The 19,792-nt window shown below is 45.9% G+C and overlaps 1 protein-coding gene across 1 annotated transcript in view; it reads right to left on the bottom strand.

The window, feature by feature from the left end:
* Window positions 1-4,111: 4,111 nt before the first annotated feature.
* Window positions 4,112-19,792, bottom strand: part of CETN2 (centrin 2) — an 85,590-nt gene continuing 69,909 nt past the window's right edge. The window contains exon 5 of the mRNA XM_063937512.1: window positions 4,112-5,026. Coding sequence (XP_063793582.1) covers window positions 4,937-5,026 — 90 coding nt within the window. The 3' untranslated portion in view covers window positions 4,112-4,936. The remainder of the gene's footprint in view (window positions 5,027-19,792) is intronic.

The raw sequence follows: 19,792 nt of genomic DNA, 5'->3' as shown, positions 1-19,792 counted from the left end.
GGACTTATAGGGGACAGACCCACAGTAAAGTCTGTCAGGAGGACACAGAAAGGAATTGCCAGTACACAACTCAGCGCCAAAGAAAAAATCCGTGTCGAGTACTTTATACACAGAGACACAATCCCTGTGTCGCGTACTTTGTACACAGAAACCTTCAAGCGCTTTATATTACGAATAATAGGTTTTAGCACCGAATATTACAACTCCCTCCCCCTTTTTTGCACCCTGATACATGATTCAGAAGTGGAGAGGAGGATCAGCGTTTCTTGCCCTGCAGCTGCTGGGAGAAAATGGCGCTGAGCAGTGTGCTGGCTGCCTGAGGAAGAAGCCCCGCCCCCTGTAATGGTGCGTTTTTCCTCAGCTTTTAGAATCTATATTTATACTGGCAGAGGTGTAGGACAGTGTACACACATAGTATGCTACCTTTTGCCAGTGAGAGTAGGTTTCATGCTGCCCAAGGCGGCACCCCCCCCCCCCCCCCCCCCGCGCCCTGCTGTGCACTGTGTTATGGATAGCATGCTCGCGCAACGTTCCCGCTCGCTGCGCGGTACCTTAAGCCGTCGTGATGACCAGAGATCCCTCTCTGCAGATCTCCGGTAATACTACTCACCAGTCTTCTGACTTCTGGCTCTGTTAGGGGGGTGACGGCGTCCTGTGGGAGTGAGCGCATAGCCGCAGCTAGTGTTCAGTACCCTTCAGGAGCTAATGGTGTCCTGTCACCACAAAGCAGAGCCATGAAACTCTTTAGGAAGTTGGTTCCTACTTCTTCCCCCTAAGTCCGACGAAGCAGGGAGACTGTTGCCAGCAGTCCTCCCCGAAAATAAAAAACCTAACATAAGTCTTTCAGAGAAACTCAGTAGAGCTCCACTGGAGTGCGACCAGTCTGCCTGGGCACATTTGCTAAACTGAGGTCTGGAGGAGGGGCATAGAGGAAGGAGCCAGTTCACACTCTGAAAAAGTCATAAAGTGCCCGTGTCTCCTGCGGAACAGTCTATACCCCATGGAACTGAAGTGGACCCCAGCATCCTCTAGGACGTATGAGAAAACACATTTAAGAATTATTTTTTTAAAACACTTTTTTAATGGGCAAGGTTTTCCAACCTGAAGCATAGTGACCAAATGTGGCCTTCATCATTCCTGACTACTACTGTATGTGACATAATGTTACATGGCAAATGTAATGTGCATATGGCACACATAATATGTTTGTTATGTTTATATCTTTATCTATCCAGCCATTTTGTTTTCATTTTTTATTTTCTACATTTGTTTATTAGTAAAATCTCATACAGTTTTTAAACAGATTCTAACATAACTGAACAAGACTTGTGAAAGAACATGTAACATTTTCATATGAGAAAGTTTGGCACGTTGCAGCTATAATTTTTGCACTAGAGAATCATTCACATGAGAAATCAGAGAATGTTATTCATCAATATAAAAAAAATTTCTTTGTAAGTTAATTAGACAGAAAGGAATACCAGAAAATTAATTCCATGGGGCTACAGCAGACCCATAGAGATTGCAGGTTCCCGAGGTACTTGCTGTGCTTCGAAATTAATGTGCCTTTTGGGTCCTGTAATAGGAAGTTTCCGACTGTTGGGAAAATTCACCAATTACTGCACTGATGTAAAATAAACAAACAGAATACTAACCCGCAGATTACCAAAAGTGAAGAACTCTTAAAACATACTTTTAAAGAAACAAATATTGGACAGCTTTGTATTAAACTGAATTTTGTATTAAGTTGAATTTTACTACATCACTATAATCACTCTGAACTTTATAAAGATGTGTTAATCCAAGGAAGTACATTCTGGGAACGCTTGCAAAAGCTCTGATCGAAATGTGCAACAAAGCATACGCTTTACAATAATTCCCTACAAGGAAAAAGTTATTATGTAATTTACTATTGTGTCTGTCTTTGTCATGAGCACTGGAGCAGGTGGCACATGCACGCCCCCTGCTGACTGCTTGACCAACTTCCACTAAAGCAGAAAGTATGCAGCGCTCAATACAGGGTGCTACCATAAGGGCAGGGCATATTTTGCACATTTAAAATCAAACAGGGCACGGACCCCCCCGCTGAAGCAGCTTAGTGTGAAGACTAATCATGCCTAGATACTAGTGTAAAAATGGTAATCAAGCACAGCTGTGAAATGCTTAACCTGCTATGGCTAGATAGATGTTAGTGGACTTGTTAAAGGGGAACTTGGAACAGTAGCTACACTGCTGCAAACTGCTTAAAGGCCCATATAGACGGGCCGATTTGGGAGAGATGTGTGCTGAGCAAACCGCTCAAAACACATCTTTCCCGCTGCTCAGCACAGCGCGATCTGTGCTGAGCGTGCGGGGGGAGACGGGGGGGGGGGGGGGGGGGGGCGCTCATTTCACCCAGCAGGTGAAGTGAGTTACCCGCTAGATTGGCCTGCTAGGCCAATCTAGCAGAAGCGATAGCGATGCGCGGGGCTGCGCATCGCTATCGCTGTAGGGGGTGCACACGGAGCGATGCTTAAATTCTAAGCAATCTAGTCAGATTGTTTAGAATACCAATCCGTGAGTACACTGGCATGAGCCTGAGGGAAATACAGAACTACAGTAACTAGGCCTGATAGTGGACAAAAGCACAAACTCTGTGTTCATGATGGTGCAGTAATTCAATGTATGAGCATAAAACCTGTATTCAATTACCCAGGATGATTTCTGTAATAAAAAGCCTATACATAAAAAATAACAATCTGGCCTCAGAATTAGATCATTTACAGAACTCACGATGCTATGAACAAGCCATTTTTAAATGAAGCCTCCACATGAGCTTTTGACAATTAAGAATGGTCAGGGCAAATTTTAGCACACCTTTTCTGAAGGAAAAACATGCAAGAGGTGAACATGTAAGACAACTGTGCCCACATAGAGCAGTTATGGGTGTTTTTTGAACAATAACTTTATCAAACCATTCCTTTGCCGAATTAATCCAGTCCTCTAATGAAGCGCAACGGTTGCATGGCTTGGAATAATTTTCTCTGTGTTTCGAGGTGTGCTATAATTGACTTGCTCATTTCGATAGCTAAAGAGGCAATTACTGTACATACTACAGCCTGTGTTGCGGTTGTTTGCATGATTTTTTTTAAATTCTGGTACATATGCAATAAATATTTAAACATACTGTACCATCAAAGTGCACCATCTTTGTTTTATTTTAGATTTTTCTGTTCTGTGGTGAACAGGTAAACTGGAAGGGGAAGTTGCAAAGAACATATTCATCTTGGTGCCTTATAACTTGATTCCTAACTTCTGAGCGAATAGTGCCCTGTTGTTTTTGTCACTTATTTTTATTTTAAGTCACATATAAGACTTTCTTGAGGAACCATGTAATTGTACTTTTTGAACATTATTTCCACTGTTGATGGTAAATTACTTCTGAAATACTGCATTTATACAACTATAATTCCATAATTGTATATTGTACCCATAGTTGTAGCATTTGAACTCTCAATTTTTTTTAATTTTTTTTTTAGGTATTGTTAGGTACAGGTTGAGTATCCATTATCCAAAATGCTTGGGACCAGAGGTATTTTGGATATCGGATTTTTCCGTATTTTGGAATAATTGCATACTATAATGAGATATCATGGTGATGGGACCAAAATCTAAGCAAAGAATGTATTTATGTTACATATACACCTTATACACATAGCCTAAAGGTAATTTTTGCCAATATTTTTTATAACTTTGTGCATTAAACAAAGTGTGTCTGCATTCACACAAATCATTAATCTTTCATATACACCTTTTAGGTCAACAGTAATTAGAGATGTTTGAATAGGCTGCAGACCAGTTCTCAAACGGTTATTGCCATATACACACATATATACATACACACACACACACACACACATATATGTATATACATATATATACATATATATATATATATATAAAAATAAATGTGTATATATGTATATACCATTCGAGATTTTATATTATATATATATATATATATATATATATATATACACACATACATACACACATATATACACACAAGCACACACACACAATCAAAACAGAAAATTATGACAGCCTAAAAATAAAAAAAATGAGTAAAAGGACAGATAGAACAGTATATTTATGTAATACGAGATAAGTATAATACAGGCATTTTAGAATAACAAATAGAAATACAGAAAAAGTAGTTTCTGAATGTGCTTTATAGATCCCCTGACACACCCACCCACCCCGGCAGTGTATTGAAACAAAATAAAAACATATCACAACATCCGAACAAAAAGATTCACATACAGAGTTTTTTGTACAAAAATAATATGGCTAAAAAGGCAACATACATTCAATAGTATTTGGTTGTCTGCAAATTTCAACTTTTCACAATGAGTCAATATAGGAGTCACAATATCATCACTACATAAACATAAATCATTTACAGCATACAGAAAACTTGGCAGGAGGCAGTGTAGGTATGACCTCTCCAATGACAAAGATCAGTACGTTTATCACTATTTCATGTATTACAAAATTAGCTATAAGAAGCTATTCAAATAAAGGAGTCTGAGAAGAGCTTGAGGAAAACATGGACTGGTCATGTTAACACACATACTCTATTTGGTACATTTGTCTGTAAAGGAAGGTACATTTCAACCATGTAAATATATTTAACTTTTTACACTCCTAACTTCACCAAAGCACCAATTTAGGCCCTTTTCTTCTTCTCAGCAACAAACTGGGGGGAAAATGGTTTAACATAGGCTGGCTGGCACGTTGTGTGGCTTGTTAAATCATCAAAATTGGTAAAATGACACATTTGTGCTATCACATGTTTCTTCATACAGGTCTCAGTGCTTTTGTTTAGAACGGTCGTTTCCTGAACGTGAAAGGAAAACTGCTAGTTACTGAGGCATGATGATAGGGTAAAGATAGTTCAGTACAGACTGGTCTTCTTCATTATTCTAAGGAACTCTTGTTCATTTACTTCCCCATCACCGTCCCTGTCCGCCTCATCGATCATCTCCTGTAAAAAAACACAGTACATGAGTAAAAAGGACCAATAGTACCTATAGCAAACCCTACACAGAAAAACACTGCAAGCACCGGGTATACAGGATTAATGTCTACAGTAATTAGCCTGCATAAAAAACCTTTTATATTCTTAAACATAAAATCAGACTTTGTAAAAATAGGAATTTAATACCTACCGGTAATTCCTTTTCTCGTAGTCCGTAGTGGATACTGGGAATGTACTTAGTACCATGGGGTATAGATCGGGTCCATTGGAGCCTGGCACTTGAAGAAATCATTAGTGTGTACTGGCTCCTCCACTCTATGCCCCTCCTAGCAGACTCAGTCTAGTAAAACTGTGCCCAAGGAGACTGACATACTTTGAGAGAAGGCTATAAACACGAAAAGCGGTGAGGTAACGAACCAACACACAACAATAACCAAGATAGCAGAGCTAACCAGAACAGAGGAAAGCAGCGCTAACTATAGTATGGATAGCAACGCTAACCAAACATGGAACAGGGACAGCAACAGCAGACCCAACCAAGAACACTTACAACCATGTAAGCAGGAAATCGAAACATTGAAGTGGGCGCCCAGTATCCACTACGGACTACGAGAAAAGGAATTACCGGTAGGTATTAAATTCCTATTTTCTCTAACGTCCTAGTGGATACTGGGAATGTACCAAAGTCCCAAAGATCCCAGAATGGGTGGGAGAGTGCCGAGACCCATGCAAAACCGCCTGTCCAAACTGAAAGTCATCTCTGGCCAAGGTATCGAACCTGTAGAACTTTACGAACGTGTTCGAACCAGACCAAGTAGCTGCATGGCACAACTGTAAGGCTGAGACACCCCGGGCAGCCGCCCAGGAAGAACCAACTGACCCAGCGGAGTGGGCCTGGATAAAACTCGGCAACAGCAATGCTGCCAAACAACATGCTTGTTGAATGGTCAACCTGAGCCAACGAGCAGTGGACAGCTTAGAAGCAGGACATCCAATATTGGTAGCGTCACAAAGGACAGTGAGTCAGACTTCCTGCGATGAGCTGTCCTCTTGACGTAAAACCTCAAAGCCCTCACAACGTCCAAGGACTTTGGAGCAACCGATGTGTCAGACAGTACCAAAACCACTAACAGTTGATTAATGTGAAAAGCAGATACCACTTTCGGCAAAAACTGCAGGCGAGTCCTGAGCTCCGCCCTAACCTCGTGATATATCAAATATGGGCTCTTACAGGATAAAGCCCCCAATTCTGATACATGTCTTGCAGAGACTAAAGCCAGGAACGTGACAGTCTTCCACGTTAGATATTTGAAGTCCACCTTGTGTAAGGGTTCAAAGGGGTCAGACTGTAGGAAAGTCAGGACCACATTGAGATCCCACGAAGCTGTGGGAGGGACAAAGGGTGGCTGAATGTGAAGAACACCCTTTAGGAAAGTCTGTACTTCTGGGAGTACCGCAAGTTGTTTCTGGAAGAATATAGATCGAGCCGAAATCTGAACTTTGATTGAGCCTAACCCTAGGCCCTTATCCACACCTGCTTGCAGGAAAAGCAGAAAATGGCAGAATCGAAATTCCGCAGGAGGATATTTTCTACCCTCGCACCATGAGACCTATTTCTTCCAGATACAGTGGTAATGCTTGTACGTGACCACCTTACGGGCCTGGACCATAGTGGAAATAACCTTGGATGGGAGACCCTTTTTGGTTAAGATCTCCCTTTCAACTTCCACGCTGTTAAACGTAGCCTCAGTAAGTCTGGCTAGACAAACGGCCCTTGTTGAAGAAGGTCCTTGAGGAGTGGCAGAGGCCAGGGTGCCTCCAGGGATATGGTCAGGAGGTCCGCATACCAGGCCCGTCGAGGACAATCTGGGGCAATTAGAATTGCCTGAACTCTTTCCCTTTTGAGTCTTTTTAGAACTCTTGGAATAAGAGGGATTGGAGGAAACAGGTACACAAACTGGTAGTTCCATGGTGCCATCAGAGCGTCCACTGCTGCAGCCTGCGGATCCCTCATTCTGGAACAGTAACGACGGAGCTTTTTGTTGAGACGATGGAGGTTGTGCCTGCTGAGGAAGTCCGCTTCCCAATTGTCCACTCCTGGAATTAATATGACTGAGATGGCACTTGCATTGGCTTCCGCCCAGAGGAGTATCCTTGACACCTCTCGCATTGTGGCCCTGCTTCTTGTTCCTACCTGTCAGTTGATGTACACCACAGCCGTAGCGCTGTCCGACTGCACCTGGATGGCTTGATTTCGAAGGAGATAGGAGGCCTGCAGAAGACCATTGTAAATTGCCCTGCGTTCCAGGACATTTACGGGAAGGGCAGATTCCTGGCTCGACCACTTCCCCTGGAACTGGGCCCCCTGGGTCACAGCACCCCAACCCCTGAGACTGGCATCTGTTGTCAGTAGGGTCCAAGACTGGGTGCTGAAAGACCGACCCTCCACAAGGTGAGAGACTTGTAGCCACCACAACAGATCCGTGCTTTTGGTGAGAGAGTTATACCCTGGTGCATGTGTAGGTGAGAACCTGACCACTGGTAGATCCAGCTGGAATGGACGCGCATGAAACCTGCCGTACTGTATTACCTCGTAGGAGGCTACCATCTTGCTCAGCAATTGAATGCAAAGATGAATCAAGACTTTTCAGGGCCTGAGCACCGAGCGGATCATAGCCTGGATAGTCAAGGTTTTGTCCATCGGAAGGAACACCTTCTGAGATACCGTGTCCAGGATCATTCACAGGAACTGAATTCTCTGAGGCAGTTTCAGGTGAGACGTCTGGAAATTTAGGATCCATCTGTGTTCCGTAAGCAGGCGAGTTGTCAAGTCGATGCTGTGTAGCAGTTGTTCCCTGGAGACTGCCTTTATGAGGAGATCGTCCAAGTATGGGACTATGTTGACTCCCATCTTGCGCAATTGCAGCATCATCTCTGCCATGACTTTTGTGAAAACCCTTGGAGCTGTGGAGAAACCAAAGGGTAAGGCCTGGAACTGGAAGTGTTGATCCAGTACAGCGAACCGAAGGCAAGCCTGATGGGGCGACCATATCTGTATATGAAGGTATGCATCCTTTATATCCAGAGATACCAGGAACTACCCCTCCTCCAGACCGGAAATCACTGCCCGTAGGGATTTCATCTTGAATTTGAACACGCGAAGATACGGGTTCAGGAATTTGAGGTTCAAGATCGGCCTTGCCGGGCCGTCCGGCTTCGGAACCACAAAGAGACTTGAATAAAATCCCCTTGTTTGCAGCGGAGGAGGTACTGGAACAATAACTCCTGTGGAAAGCAGTTTTTGAATTGCTTTTTGCAAGGTAACTCTTGCTACAGGTGAAGCTGGTAAGGCCGACTTGTAGAATCTGAGAGGAGGTAGTTCCTGTAATTCCAGCCGGTATCCTTGGAATATGAGCTCCCTCACCCAATGATCCCACCAGAACTTTGCGCATATTTGGGCGAAGTGCTGAAGGCGAGCACCTACCTGGAAGTTGCCTTGCTGCTGGGGCCAACCGTCACGCGAAGGGCTTCGTGGAGGAGGATCCGGAGGCCTGGTCCAGAGCTCCAGCAGCTGCTGGCTTACGGCACTTACCACGGGTTCCTTTAGCAGCATTGGGCGCACCCGTGGCTCTGAATCTGAATTTTGCCACACGAAAGGACTGCAGAGAGGGCCCAGGCTAGGGACATCTAGCAGGAGGTGCAGCAGACGGCAGGTAGGTCGACTTACCTGCCGTCGCCTGAGATATCCACTTGCTTAGTTCTTCTACAAACAAGGCATCCCCTGTGAAAGGAAGGTTTTCAACACCCCTTTTGGAATCAGCATCTGCTAACCATAGTCGCAGCCACAGGGCTCTGCGAGCTGAGACCGCCATAGCCGTGGTACGGCCATTAATGAGACAATTCTTTAACCGCCTCACTCAAAGTTTGCAGCATCTTCGATATGCTGTAGCAGTGTAATGATCTCATCCTGGGGTGGAGAGTCAAACCCATGTATTATATTATTGGACGATTTAACAATGGCACTAGATATCCAGCCACAAGCAATAGTGGGGAGTTGTGCTATGCCCACTGCAGTATACATTGATTTGAGTGTAGTCTCAATTCTGCGGTCAGCTGGGTCTTTGAAGGAGATAGCTCCAGGTGCAGGCAGTACAATTTTATGTAGCCTGGACACTGAAGTATCCACGGATGGTGGGTTTTCCCAAACTTTCCTATCCTCAGCAGGAAAGGGAAAGGAATTTAGTAACCGCTTGTTATAAATTTCTTGTCAGGATTTACCCACGCCTCTTTGGAAAGGGAATTTAAGTTTTTTGAGATGGGGAAGGTGACTAGAAGATTTTAGTTTAACATTAAAAAACAATTCCTCTTCTGGTTCTGTCTCCTTATCCTGTATGTTGAGAGCTTCCCTAATAGCATAAATCAGGGCCTCAAACCCCAGGGACAGTGTATTGTCATCTTCACCCTCCAGCTCCCCATCATCTAACTCTAGTATTTCAGTGTCAGAGTCAGACTGGAGAACCTGTGGGAGTGTGCGTTTATGAGAGACCACCAGAGGGGGCTGAGTAGCCTGTCTGTGGTCAGCAGTCTTAACCAAGAAATCCTCTACAGACTGTTTGCCTTTCCTGCTTTGCAGCAGCTAGCTCTGAATTGATATTAGTAATCATTGTTCTGGGTACATAGTAGGAACCCTTGTGAAGAGGGTGTAAACTTGGTGTTCCAAGAAGGACACAGATTGTTTCCCAGACACGCTTACAGCAGAAAAGTAGATTTATGGTAAGAATTTACCGTTGTTAAATCTTTCTGCGAGGTACACTGGATTCCACAGGGAATAACATCGGGGTGTAGAGTAGGATCTTGAACCGAGGCACCAACAGGCTAAAGCTTTGACTGTTCCCAATATGCATAGGGCCGCCTCCTCTATAACCCCGCCTCCGTGCACAGGAGCTCAGTTTTGTTAACCAGTCCAATGCAGTAGCAGATAGAAAAGAGACGACAACAGTTAGTAGCCACACAGAACCACATTCTCATGACAGGAGAAAGTACCAGCGGCTAATGCCATACAAATCCAAAGAAGCTAAGTGCGTCAGGGTGGGTGCCCTGTGGAATCCAGTGTACCTCACAGAAAGAGATTTAACAAAGGTAAGTTCTTACCATAAATCTCCTTTTCTGCAGCGGGGTACACTGTATTCCACAGGGAATAACATTGGGGATGTCCTAAAGCAGTTCCTCAAGGGAGGGGACGCACTGAAGCGGGCACAAGTACCCGCCGTCCAAAGGAAGCATCCTGGGAGGCGGAAGTATCAAAGGCATAGAACCTAATGAACATGTTCACTGAGGACCACGTAGCAACCTTGCACAACTGTTCAAGGGTCGCACCATGGCGGGCCGCCCAAGAAGGTCCAACAGACCGAGTAGAATGGTCTTTAATGGTATCAGGAGCTGGAAGGCCAGCCTGTACATAAGGTTATGCAATCACCATTCTAATCCATCTGGCCAAGGTCTGCTTATTAGCAGGCCAGCTACATTTGTGAAAACCAAAAAGAATAAACAGAAAGTAAGATTTCCGAACAGACTCTTTTCACATACAGTATATACGGAGAGCCCGTACCACATCCAAAGACTTCTCTTTGGATGACAAACCTGGAGAGGTAGATGCCGGAACCACAATTTCTTGGTTAAGGTGGAAAGAAGACATCACCTTAGGCAGATAACCAGGAAGGGTCCTAAGAACCACCCGGTCACGGTGAAAAATCAGGTAAGGTGACCGACAGGATAAGGCACCTAAATCCGAAAGTCGTCTAGTAGATTCAATAGCCAACCAAAACAAGACCTTAAGAGTAAGCCATTTAAGGTCCACCGACCCTAGGGGTTCAAAAGGAGCCTATTGTATGGCGTCAAGAACAACCGACAAATCCCAAAGAGCCACAGGAGGAACGTAGGGAGGTTGAATTCGGAGAACACCCTGAGTGAAGGTATGAACATCAGGCAAAGTCGCAATCTTTCTCTGAAACCAGATCGACAAGGCCGAAATATGAACCTTTAGAGAGGCCGGACGCAAGCCTAAGTCCAGGCCCTATTGCAGAAAAGCCAACAGATTGGCAGTACTGATTTTGAATACATCAACATTCTTAGCAGCGGGGGGCGTGGCCTGGCTGGCATCAGGAGAAGTCGGGTTCCTGCAGAGCTCCGGCCAGCAACACAATAAAATAAACCTCTGAGCTAACTTTGGGGGCCCACCTGCAAGGAAACAATCCCCTGAGCCCTGCTACATCACCCTGCACCCGGAGGTCGAGGCTGCGGAATCGGGGAGGCCCTGTGATGCCCCCTGCGGATTGCGGCCTACCTCCGCCCCAGAAGCCGGGGCCTCGATTTTGGTGTGGAGCCGTCGGTCCGTCGGACCTGGTGCGGCGATTCTGCGGACCCCTCCCCCACCTGAGCGGCGCTCCCTGGCACCCAAGAGCTCACCCATCAGCCACTGACCCTCACAGGAGACCGGCGACCGGACAATCTGCGGGAGGTGAGAGCCGGGACGAGTGTGACTGGCGGCCGGCGGCCATCTTGTGGTTGGCGCCGCCCGGACTTTAAGCTCTGCTTTGCCGATCCCTGGCCTCTCCGGGCGCCTGCCCTCCGACCCCCACCTCATACATCCTCGCAAGAACAGATCTCCCCCCCCCCACTGGTGGGGATCAACGACCCGGGGACCTCCGGAGGATCCGTGTTTCATTTACAGGCGGCGGCGGCCATCTTGTGACTGGCACAACTCTCTCCTCACTCCATAGCTAGAAATGGCTGTAGCTCTAGCTCCCTCTTGTGGCGACTTTTAGATTAGACAACTCACAGCCACTATAAATATATTTCTATACTCCTGCCTATTCTCATGTCTCCTGTTTAGCGGCTGGAGGGGAGTTATCATATTACACCTTGAAACAACAGGTGCAAACTTTAACAGCCCTGCCGCCATCTGCCCGGAGGCTTTCACCCTGCAGAGAGCTGACCCTGCACCCCTGCTGGAATAGGCGCTGCTGCGATCACCTATATCTCGGAAGCTCCACCTGCTCCACCCATAAACCCATGCCGGCCTCTACACCTGTGTGACATTTCTCCTCGCCCATGTGCGCTGTTCACGGACTGATGCCTACCGGTCCTGAGCTATTACTCGTTGAGATGTAACCTGTTATACTTCCGCTTCTTTTTTCCTCTCCATGTGACCTCATTATAGCCTGCTCCTTGCGTGAGGCGACTCCTACTGTATAAATCGGTTCTCCGTTGCCCGCTTATTTTTATGGAAAAATTTCTCATACCCACCCCGATGTCAATTGCTGACCCCGCCTCTACAACCCGAGGCGATACTGTGTGGAGACACTCGTCTGATTCAGATTGCTCTGTCACCCGTTCCAGGTCCTTACAAAAACGCAAGTCTGCTCCGGCCAATAAGCCTCCCAAAATGAAACCTGCGGATATTGCGGCGGTGCTGGGCCCTCTACTAGATGAAAAACTGGCGGGCCTTAGAGAAGCTATTGACTCTACTCTATCCAAATTAACTCAACACTCTGGCCGCTTAGATGACGTCGAACAGAGGGTGTCTACCCTGGAGGATGATTTGCATGCAGCACAACTCACCATTAATTCACAGCAAAGCGACATTTCGGATCTGACCCAGAAGCTAGATGATTTGGAGAATCGCGGACGCAGAAGTAATCTCCGGGTGGTGGGTATCCCCGAATCGGTCAAAGGCTATGAGTTACTTGATCTTCTCTCTAACTGGATACCGCAACAACTGGCCATGGATCTCAAAGGTGCCCCTCTGGCTATTGAGCGGGCACATAGAATAGGCCCTGAACGTAAAACGAACTCTGGTCGCCCTCGCCCGGTGATCATGAAAATCCTTAATTATGCCGACAAAGCTCGACTCTTAGACCACTACCGGAAGACGGATAGCTTAACCTACAACGGAGATCGGCTCTTGATATTTCAGGATTTTTCCACCATTGTCGCTGCTAAACGCAAGGAGTTTGCCCCGTTGTGCAAGCAACTGTTTAATGCCAAAATCAAATTCTCTCTCCTGTACCCGGCCCGGCTGCGGGTCTTCGAGGACGGCAAGCCGTTGTTCTTCGATGACATAACACTCGCCAAGGCCCACTTCTCGAGTTTACCCACTTGACTGTTGCACTGTTATTATTGCTTGCATGCATGTTTTTCTCTCTTTTTTTTCTCCATCTGCAGGTCACGTGGAGAGGAATAATTGCGCAGCTCTGTGTATACAATGAGCTGTAAATTTTCTTGTTTTTCTTGTTTGTTTTCTATGTTACTGTTTAATATTGTTGGTTGCACCTGCCAGACCTGCCGACCCCGATCCTCCATGGGTCAACCCCTTCCCGCTCGCTGGGACGGGCAGGGGCCCTACTTTACCTCTAGTATATTTTTTCTTGCATTCCCAACCATCGGTATAGGCTGATATAGCTGACCCTGCTCCTACTCCCCCCGCCGCCGCGGAAGATACCCCACTCCTTGCCTTCAATATAGTATCATGGAATGTGGAGGGCCTTAACGCTCCAGTGAAGCGTAAGAAAGTGCTCTCCCACCTCCACCGTTTGACCCCTCACATCACCTTCTTACAGGAAACACATTGGCTGGACGATCCCCGTAACACTCTACGTGCCCCCTGGATCGGGGATTGTATCTCGGCCCCTTACTCTAATAAGACCAGGGGAGTTGCCATCCTTTTTCACAAGTCCCTACAATATTCGATACGCAGAAAATTTCTCGATCCTAATGGGAGATTTATTTTGCTAGATGTGATTATTGATAATGTCTTGTATACTCTCCTTAATCTATATGCCCCAAATGTCTCTCAACAGGATTTTTTTGCAGTTGTCCTACAGAAACTTTCCTCTTGGGGGAGCTCTAATCTAATCCTAGGAGGAGATTTCAACACGGTCATCGATCCGTCCATGGACAGGTCTGGGGTGAGTACTTCATCCTCCAAATCCGGCTATGATCTTCTTTCTTCCCTCTGTTCACAACTTGCTCTCTCTGACCCTTGGCGTATCCATCACCCTCTTCTTCGTGATTACTCTTTCTACTCTCACCCCCACTCCACACACTCCCGTATTGATTATATTTTCTTATCCCGACACCTCTTTCCTAAAGTCACTCACACATCGATTCAAAATATTATTATCTCAGACCATGCCCCTATTATGATCTCTCTTAAGCTTGCGTTGCCCCAATGCTTTTCCAAATGCTGGCGATTCCCTGCCTATCTTACTCACTCTGAGGATTTTCTCCTACACCTTAGACACACTTGGCACACCTACGTTTCTGATAATTTGACCCAGGCGGAGGATGTCTCACTGTTCTGGAGCGCCTCTAAAGCTGTTATCCGGGGCCACATTATCTCATACGTAAATTCCAAACGCAAAGCATTTAACTCCCGCCTCCATGAACTGAGCTCCCTTCTCACCTCAACTTATAGAACGTATAAGCGTTCCGACACTCCCGCACATAAAGAGGCTTACCTGACTGCTAAACAAGTATATGATACCTTCCTAACAGAGCAGGCCCAGACACGATATGATTACCAGCGGAACAAATTTTTTAGATGGGGTAATAAATCGGGCAGACTCTTGGCAAACCTCGCTCGGGGACCCCGGACGCGCACATGGGTTGAGGTGGTTAAATCTTCAGACACTATTATATCAGATCCGACAGCCATTTGCGCCGAATTTATGCAGTTTTACAAATCCCTATATACAGCAGAGCCAGATAACGTGGAGACAGGTAAATCCTTTCTGTATGACGCTCAGCTTCCTGTCCTCTCTCGAGATGACAGGGACCTTCTCGAGATGTCTATAACTGAGGAAGAGATACTCACAACTATCAAATCTTTACCAAACGGCAAGAGCCCAGGCCCTGATGGCTTTGGGGCTGAATATTATAAATTACTTAATGCTGAACTCACACCCACTCTAGCCAAATTATATAATCATATCTTTACCTCCGGAACTATACCCTTATACTTCAATGAGGCACGGATAATCGTAATACCCAAGCCGGGTAAAGATCCCTCCCTTGTGGGTTCTTATCGCCCTATCTCACTTCTTAACCAAGACTTCAAATTGCTTACCAAACTAATGGCCAACCGTCTACAGTCTTGTCTGCCTCATCTCATTTCCCCGGCCCAATTAGGCTTTATTAAAGGCAGACAATCTGTACAAGGTATTAGATCGGCGATAGCTGCTATTTCCCATACCCGCCTTCATAATTTGGAAGACAATATTCTTATCAATCTAGACGCCGAAAAGGCCTTCGATAAAATCGCTTGGCCACACCTTTTTAGAGTGCTCTCCCATCAGCAATTTGGCACTAATTTCTGTAGTCTAATGCGGACCCTCTGCACTGCTCCGATGGCCCAGGTGGTAGTTAATAATGTGGCCTCCTCTTCCTTTTTTCTTGAGAGAGGCACCAGACAAGGATGCCCTCTCTCCCCTCTGCTTTTTAATTTGGCCTTGGAACCTTTTATTCGTTATATCCAACTACTACCTGGGTTTAGAGGCATTGTTATTGGGGATCGCGAACTCAAAGTTATAGCCTTCGCAGATGACCTACTTATATGTACCTCTGACCCTAAACGCTCCCTTCCTGTATTGGTAGAGGCAATTGACAGATTTTCGTCTTTTGCTGGCTTCTCCATTAACTTTGCCAAGTCTGAAGCCCTGGCCATATTTGGCCAGGCGAGACTGGGTTGGATTAGACCCTTCCCGTTTAGATGGGCCCCCTCGCATATCACCTTTTTAGGAGTGGCTCTACCACAACATCTCTCCACCCTCTATGCACGTAATATTACCCCGATCATACATAAAATACAGACTGAACTTAGCCTATGGCAAAACCTTCCCCTTAATATGTTAGGGAGATGCAACCTGTTTAAAATGGCAAGCTTCCCGAAACTCCTGTATATTCTCCAAATGACTCCCATTCTTCTCACTAACTCCGACTTTTCTTTACTTAATACCTTGCTTTCCAAGTTTATATGGAACCGTAAGCGCCCCAGGATAAGCCTAAAAAAAATGACGCAATCGGTGCGCCAAGGGGGTGTAAACCTACCAAACATTAAACAATACAATCTAGCGTGCTTACTACGTTTCGCTATGGATTGGCTCAGTGGCAACGATGTATTCACAGATACCAAGTTAGAATCTCAGCTTTGTGCTCCTCTCTCTCTTGCTTACCTCCTACATGCCCGGCCCTCTCAAATAAAATCTTCCCAATTTGATAACCCGCTATTGTCTTCCACTATTAAGGCGTGGAAAATGGCTAGGAAAGCCCTTGGTCTCAAATATTATTACTCAGTATCTCTACCTTTGCTTGGAAACCTGGAGTTCCAAAATGGTACTGCCTCTTTGCCTTTTGGTGCTTGGTGCTCCTCTGGTTTAAAGACTCTACGTAATCTGATGACACCTACTCACACTCCTTTGCCATTCCAGGAGGCTATTGAGAAATATGCAATTTCACCCCTGCATGGATTTTACTACTCCCAGGCTATACATTATCTTACATCCGTTCTCCCTCACCTCACGGGAAAAGACTTTGTTAACCCCTTAGACTCCCTTTTACGCTCCAACACATACTCCATATCTTCTATCTATGCGCGCATCCGCACTGAACTGGACCCCCACACTGATTTTCCTGATCTGGCTAAATGGATCTCCCAAGTTCCTACACTCACAGTAGACACCCTACTAGATACTTTTTTTATGACCCTTAAACTAATACCGGCTAGTATATATCAGGAAATGGCCTATAAACTGCTACACAGGGCATATATTTCGCCCAAACAAGGTTTTCTAATGGGTATATCAGATAGGGCCGGATGTAATAAATGCTCAACGGTAGAAGCTGACCTTTTCCATTGTCTCTGGGCCTGCCCTGTCATCCAAAAATTCTGGCATACCTTACACCACTATGGCACCTCAACGCTAGGCATGCCCTTTCAATGCACTGCTCCCTGGGCCCTCTTTGGTCATCTGTCGGACCAACCTGGAATTCCACGCACTGATAAAAAATTGATAGTGCTACTTTCAGCAGTGGGGAAAAAAGCTATATTGCAACAGTGGATCCATCCTACCTCTCCTACTCTCCCTATGGCTACTTCTAGGTTACTCTTCTTATTTAATATGGACTGGCTGGAGGCCTCTATCCACAAGGAAACCCTGACTCCTGCACTCTTTAAGTGCTGGGATAAATACATCTGTACCCTCCCTGCCCACACTAAACTAGCAATACATAAATGTTTCCAATCTAACTTTTGGTACTCTCTCCGACAACTTGATAGCCAACTTTCTCTAACTGACTGAGCCTCCTATCTTCCCCTCCCCCTCTTCTTCTTCATCCGTACTTCCCTCTCCACACACTTCTTCTTTTCTTTCCCCTTTCTTCTTATTTCTCCTGTTTCTTCCCTGGCGGATTGGTTGGACACTTCTATGGACGGATCGGTGGCCTGTGGCTCTTGGTAGGTGTTTTTGCCTATTTTTGTTCTAACGTTTTTGTGATGTTCTTTTTTACCTCCCCTTTTTTTTTTTTTTTTTTTGTTATTTGAACTGCCGGAATTGAGTGTCAGTTTTTAGTCAGTCATATTCAGTCCCATTCTCAATATATTATAGCCTGACCGCCGCTCTTCTGGTGGTTTACAGTTTGTTCTTGTTGATTGTTTTGGAAAATTGGAAAATTTCCTCCACCTACTCATATATGCTGTGTACTTTTACCTTTCTTATTTGCCTACTTTGATGTAGATATGTTTGATATGTATGCGGTTTTTTCCTTACTTCTGTACCATGTTTTGGAGGTATTTAATAAACATATTTGGAAAAAAAAAAAAAACATTCTTAGCAGCACACCAAGGGGGTAATTCCAAGTTGATCGCAGCAGGAAATTTTTTAGCAGTTGGGCAAAACCATGTGCACTGCAGGGGAGGCAGATATAACATGTGCAGAGAGAGTTAGATTTGGGTGGGTTATTTTGTTTCTGTGCAGGGTAAATACTGGCTGCTTTATTTTTACACTGCAATTTAGATTGCAGATTGAACACACCCCACCCAAATCTAACTCTCTCTGCACATGTTATATCTGTCTCCCCTGCAGTGCACATGGTTTTGCCCAACTGCTAAAAAAATTTCCTGCTGCGATCAACTTGGAATTACCCCCCATGTGAAATAAGAATTCCAGATACTATAATAAATCCAATCCGAGCCGAAGCCGGTTTACGGGCTTTCAACATAGTTTGAATGACCGCCTCAGAAAAACCTTTGGCCCTTAGGACGGAAGCTTCAAGAGCCACGCAGTCAATGCCAGTCGGGCCAAATCCTGGTAGACACAAGGGCCCTGAACAAGGAGGTCTGGGCGTAGTGGAAGTAGAAAAGGACGCTCTATCGAGAGACCCTGTAGGTCTGAGAACCAATGCCGTCTGGGCCACGCTGGAGCGAGTAGTAGGATTCCTCCTTCTTGCTTGTACTTCCGTATTACTCTGGGCAGGAGTGACACCGGAGGGAACACGTACGGCAGCTGAAAGTTCCATGGAATTGCCAGTGTGTCCATGAAAGCTGCTTGAGGATCCCTTGTTTTTGCTCCAAAGACCGAAACCTTGTGATTGTGTCGAGATGCCATCAGGTCTACATCTGGTAGGCCCTACTTGTCCACTAGGAGTTGAAATACTTCTGGATGAAGGCTCCACTCTCCGGCGTGTACGTCCTGATGACTGAGAAAGTCCGCTTCCCAGTTGAGGACTCCCGGAATGAACACTGCCGATATGGCTGGCAGATGGCGTTCTGCCCACTGAAGTATCCTTGACACTTCCCTCTCATTGCCATGTGGCTTCGAGTGCCGCCTTGATGATTTATGTACGCCACCATGGTGGTGTTGTCTGACTGTACTTGAACAGGCCTGTTCTTTATCCAAGGCAGGGCTAGAGTCAGTGCATTGAACACTGCCCGCAGTTCCAGAATGTCTATCGGGAGGAGAGACTCCTCCCTGGTCCACAGACCCTGAAGAGAGTGTTGCTCCAATACCGCGCCCCAACCCCTCAGACTGGCATCCATTGTCAGCAGGACCCAGTTGAAGATCCAGAAGGGATGGCCCCTGCTCAATCCCTTATCCTGGAGCCACCAGGACAGAGACAGGCGAACCTCCGGGGTCAGGGAGATCATGTGAGTCCTGATCCGGTGGGGCAAGCCGTCCCATTTGGAGAATCAACTTCTGGAGAGGGCGAGAGTGAAATTGAGCATACTCTACCATGTCGAAAGCAGACACCATGAGGCCTAGTACTTCCATCGCGAGTGTATCGACACACGTGGGCGAGATAGGAAGTGTCTTATTTGTCCTGAAGTTTCAGGACCTTGTCTGGAGACAAAAACAACCGCTGTTTGTGTGTGTCTAACAACGCTCCCAGGTGCAGCATGCTCTGAGCTGGGACCAGGGAGGATTTCTTCCAACTGATGAGCCACCCGTGGGCTTGTAAGAATTGGACTGTCAGTTCCAGATGACGAACGAGAACATCTGGTGAGGTGGCCAGGATCAACAGATCGTCCAGATACGGTAGGATCCTGATGCCCTGACGGCGAAGGAGAGCAGTCATAACCGCCATGACCTTGGTGAAAATTCGTGGAGCCGTGGTCAGGCCAAAAGGTAAGGCCTGAAATTGGTAATGTAGGTTGCCAATAGCAAACCGCAAAGTACTGCTGATGCGAAATGGCAATAGGGATATGTAGGTAAGCATCCT

This window comes from Pseudophryne corroboree, chromosome 8 (assembly GCF_028390025.1).
Source record: "Pseudophryne corroboree isolate aPseCor3 chromosome 8, aPseCor3.hap2, whole genome shotgun sequence".
Classification (NCBI taxonomy): domain Eukaryota; kingdom Metazoa; phylum Chordata; class Amphibia; order Anura; family Myobatrachidae; genus Pseudophryne; species Pseudophryne corroboree.
This window is presented reverse-complemented; position numbering and strand designations above follow the sequence as displayed.